At 37.2% G+C, this 5,275-nt stretch overlaps 2 protein-coding genes across 5 annotated transcripts in view; one reads left to right on the top strand and one right to left on the bottom strand.

The window, feature by feature from the left end:
- MED12L (mediator complex subunit 12 like) overlaps positions 1 to 5,275 on the bottom strand; it is a 412,540-nt gene that overhangs the window by 255,873 nt on the left and 151,392 nt on the right. The window lies entirely within an intron of this gene.
- P2RY14 (purinergic receptor P2Y14) lies at positions 3,417 to 5,269 on the top strand. The gene has a single exon (XM_019503143.1). It carries the CDS (start codon positions 3,438 to 3,440, stop codon positions 4,449 to 4,451), a length of 1,014 nt encoding a protein of 337 aa, XP_019358688.1. The 5' UTR covers positions 3,417 to 3,437; the 3' UTR covers positions 4,452 to 5,269.

Here is a 5,275-nt window from a genome sequence, read left to right as displayed (position 1 = left end):
CGCACCCCACTATACGCACCCCCAGCCACTCTCCCTCTCCACACACCCCCATAAAACCCATACCCACCCACACATCCCCAACAAACGCTCCCCACTAGCCCTTCCCCATACCCACCCACATCCACACCCCCCAATATACAAGAGTAAGACTTCATTTTGAACTATTATGCATACCTCTATATACATGCTGCAAACCACACAAATCGGGGCAAAAATCTTTTTAAAATAAAATTAAAATGTTATTGTAGATATTAGATTTTTAGTACTTTTTTCTGTTTCCAAGATTGCAAACCCCCTTCCCAAAAGGAGTACTTCCAGGGCAAGGGTAAGGACTAACAGTGACAAAGATCAGGGGTTAGGGGGTGGGACTTCTAGCACCAAGATGGCGACCAGGGGGGCAGGGCTACCCTTGTGGCTCTTGACAGCTCACCAAAACTCATGAAGCAACCCTCTAGCTAAAATAATTGCCCACCCCTGCTGTAGAATCATTATGGTGATTTTGACACACTAACATTTTTTTTCTTGAAGAACATCTGTCACAGCAGGGAAAGATAATTGAACAAGGCAAACATGAATTCACTTTTGTATGACAAGTGAAAGGCATGTCTTGAATCTTCATCCCTCTCTTCAAAGATCTACTGAAAAATTTCAAGATTCTGTTCTACTGTTAAGTGTTAGATGACAATTAAATGTTTCTACCAGCTCCAACTAACATTTTAAGTAAATGTATCATGTTACAGTATGATGTAAAACTATAATACCTGTGTTTTTTTCCCCCCCTCTCGATCTAGGTACACAGATTACCCAGGGGGAAAAATAGATCTTTTCCCCTTGGAATGGAAAGATCCCTAGAACAATAACCCCCAGCGAGTGACCATCCACAACTTATCAATCAAAACCGAGAAGGGTAAGGACATGGCAGCAATTCCAGCTGCCTTGCAGGTTCTGTCATATGTGACTTTTGATCCTCTTTCCTGGCATCCTCTTTCTTACTAGCATATCTGTGAACTATATAGCTGCTAAACACAAAATTAATTAATATAATCTTCCTCTAAGGCAGGCTCCCAGATTAGACTCATGCTGTAGACAATGAATTAAAAAAAAAAGCAGCAACTATTTGTACCATGTTGTTGAGACAGCCAACAATAGCCTGAGGCATCTGAGCAAAAGCCACTCCCTTAACTGACCCAAACTCTTTACTATCTGCTACTGAGTCTGGTATTAAGTCACATGCTGATGGTGAATGTCTTATCCATACAACAGTTCCTTTTACACAATATTAAAATATATTCCTCATACTTGATGAATAAACGTGAAAAGCTTATAATTTAAATGGAGAACATGCACAATACAAAGACCTGTTTTCTAATTCCAGAATGTTAAAACCTAAACAAATTGGCCTGATTCTCAGAGATACTGATCAACCTCAACTCTCACTAATTTGAGAGAGAAATTCATATTTTGAGTACCTCTGGAAATCAGGCAATATTTATTTGGGGTTTGTTTGTTTGTTTATTAACTAGGATTTGCACGTTATACATCCCAACTTGAAATTATCATATTTCTTTTTTCCTTCCTAATTTCTTCCCAAATCCTAGTTGAATTAACCTGACTTCCTGTCCCGTAAATTATTTCCAACTATTCACATTGTGCCATTGTTCAAACAACAGCCTTACAGCAAACTTACAAATACAGTCACTTTTTAACAGACATTAACACTTAACTAGAATCTATGCTTGGTTTTATCTAGGGACAGGGTTTGTATGTGCGAGTACATTTCTAAGAAAAGGTTTTACTGTGACCTCTGGTATAAAAACTATGAGATGATACTGCATATCAACCCGTTTCATTTCCCTTTAGTGTTAGTGAGGGTTCCAAGTCCAGTTGTGGGCTAGGGAGCCTTTACAACATCTCTCTAAATAAGGGATGATACAATATGCAAGAATAAAGCAAAGTCCTCCTTTTCTAAGAAAATTATGCATATAGTGTATTCAAATTACTGTGAGGCAGTGTCTGAGTTTCAAACTTAACCCCCGCCATGGTGGGAACCTGCTAATCCTGAACTTTAGATTCATTTCCGTGACCATTTCAAAACAAGGCTATGGCAGCAAGCAATTTCCATTTTCCAAAAAAAGACACCAGACCGCTTTATTTTTTTCAACTATGTTTGAGATTGCCACATACAGCAGTAATATATCTGTTCTGAATGCCCTGAAGAGAATGATATGCCCTCATAAATTCTGTCAAAGCAGCAACATAGCAGGCAGGAGATGCAATTTTTTGGAGCCTACAGAGAGATCCTCTATTTCAGTTTGGGAAATCTGAGAAGACAGTCCTACCTTACACCTTATGCAGGTATACAAATGAGTTTCTTCATACCCCATGATCCAGAGGATCAATAGTTGCTTATCAAATATTGACATAAGCAATATCTCTTCTAGTAAGACAGTGTCAGCTATGGAATATTGGCCCTTAGAATTAAAAAATCCAGCACTTCATAATGGTACATATATTGACAGTCAGTCATTCAACTATACAGAATGTGCCCCAGTATACAGGTCATGTAACCATGAGAGATAGTGAGCAGGAGTTCTTCCAAAAAGTACTGTGGATCTGAATATACCCACCAGCCTTCCCCTGTACCAGCACCAACCTTATCCCAAACCTTCACTGTTATAAACAGAGTACCCCCCTTGACATCTTTTCTACGCAAGTCAGTTCAGCAGAACAGTATTTTAATGGTTCTGCTGTGTCTGGAATCCTCCATGGCCACAAGGTGCACCATTGTGCTGCACAGAAAAAAAGAATTGAAATGCCAGTTCAAAAAAATAAAAGTAACAATTTTGTTCCGCTTATTATATATACAACACGCAGTTTGGATAAAGTCAAGACATAAGATGCTGGGAAAGGAGAGAAAAAAAAATTATATAATTATTTTGCTGATATTTTTAATGAAAGACCCTTCTTTATATAATAAATACTGTGAGCTTTTTTTCTTCTATAAGATACCCAAAATAAATAAAGTTAGGCCACTCTACAGAGAACTCCCACAAACAAACAACAACAAAAAAAAAACACCCACACACATTTTGGGTAACATGCCTCCTGACCAATTTCAGGGCTGGGTATGTGCACACATTCACCAAAAAAGGGTTGAAGAATTTAGAAAAACAAACTGAAAAACAAAATAAGTGATGCTTACTTAGACATAGCTAGTCACCCAGCATCACTGGGCAAACAGTTTTATTATGCACACTTGCTAGAAAAGTTACTATTTTGATTCTTGGAAAAAAAAAAAATATACCGATGCTACAACAAACTACAGTGATGTTAATCTTACAAATAATGATAAGGACAATGAGAACATGCCCATCGTATCTTCTTGGTAAATCTAATTTTCCTTCTGCTTTCAGGATCACAGATTGAAACATTCTGAAATGCTCAACTCAAGTGCAAATACTTCAGCCAACCACTGTATTTACAACACAATAGTAACCAAGCAAGTCATCCCACTAGCATACAGTTTCATTTTCATAGGAGGATTCCTGCTAAATGGCACAGCAGCATGGATTTTCCTGCACGTTTCTAGCAAAAAAAGTTTTATTGTCTATCTCAAGAACATTGTTGTTGCTGACCTCATCATGAGCCTGACTTTCCCTTTCAAAATTCTTGCCGATACAGAAATTGGGCCTGGGCAACTCAACTTCTTTGTGTGCCGATATTCAGCTGTTGTCTTTTACTTAAATATGTATATTGGAATAGCATTTTTTGGCCTCATAGGTTTTGATAGGTACTACAAAATTGTAAAGCCTGGGTTTACATCCTTTGTTCACACAGTAAATTACAGCAAGATCATCTCCATAGTCATATGGGTATTGCAAATGTTTTTAGCATTGCCCAATATTATTTTAACTAATGAGTCTCCAAAAGAGAGAAATCCCAAAAACTGTATGAGTCTCAAAAGTGAATTAGGTATATACTGGCATGAGGCTTCAAGCTTTATTTGTGTAGGAATTTTTTGGATTGTGTTTTTTCTATTAACCATTTTTTACAGTTTGATATCAAGAAAAATATACAATTCCTACAAAAAGTTCAGGAGGAATTCAGAAGCAGCTAAGAAAAAAACCAATCGTAACATATTCAGTATCATGTTCGTGTTTGTCATTTGCTTTGTCCCATATCATCTCTGTAGAATTCCATACACACTAAGCCAAACCGGATCAGACTACACCTGTCAGTCAAAAAGACCTCTGTTCTATGCAAAGGAATTCGCTTTGTTACTGTCTGCTGCAAATGTATGCCTTGATCCTATTATTTATGTCTTTCTCTGTCAACCCTTTAGAGAAAAATTATATCAAAAACTGAATCTTAAGTTGGGAGCTACAGGTGATGCAGAAAATTCTAGATCTAGAAGGTCAAACACACTTCGTGAAAGTATAAATATTACATAAATTCAGAGATCTCTTGTGATAATAATGTTGAAAAATACTGAAGATTGTATATGGTTAATAACTGAATTGAATAAATAAAAAGCACATGCAAGAACAAATAAGATTTCAATATAATAAGCAGTTTACCTATTTTATTTCCTACAATATACCATACCTGTACTTATACTCTACTTCAATTTACTTCATCCTGTAATATGATAGAGTAAGTGATCTTTCTGTATTTAAGGAGGACAAAATAAAATTACTTGATTTGAATCCTGGAGCATGCCACGTAAGTAGCTAGAACTAAGAATAGACCAAGAAGCAGCTACATCTTGTTAAACTCCTGGGAAACCAACCAAGAGCAAAAACGAAAAAACACACCTGGCAGGATGCAACTGAGACCAGCTGAGTAGCTCAACTCAAGACCTGCACATTCTCAGGTAGTGCTAACTTTGGCAGAAACCCATCTGCAGAAGCCAGCAGGGCCAAGCCAGTGCACTCAGGCCCTGGAAGGAAGAAAGTGCCCTGCATTGATATAACAAAACAAAGACCTGAGAATGCCAAAAGGGGCTCCAACAAACTTCAAGAGAGGGTGAAAGAAGAGACAAAGAATAAAAGGTGAAAAGCAGCTTAAATCCTTAAGGTTCCACCTAGAGCTTAGAGAACCCTTGTTAGGTTATGAGACAAGAAGAAATTTTAAAAGTTTATGAAAATCTATTTGTAACTCTTAGAGAAAAATCTTTATTCAATAAGAATGAAACCACACACTTTTACAGGCTCTTATACAAGCTGTAGCCTGTAAAAGAAAAAGTAAAATCTTCTGGTTTTTGTTTTTCTAAAAA

Source organism: Gavialis gangeticus, unplaced genomic scaffold (genome assembly GCF_001723915.1).
Source record: "Gavialis gangeticus isolate Ggan-Ray unplaced genomic scaffold, GavGan_comp1, whole genome shotgun sequence".
NCBI classification, from domain to species: Eukaryota; Metazoa; Chordata; order Crocodylia; family Gavialidae; genus Gavialis; species Gavialis gangeticus.
The sequence above is the reverse complement of the archived record's forward strand: the minus strand, read 5'-3'. Positions and strand labels throughout refer to the sequence as shown.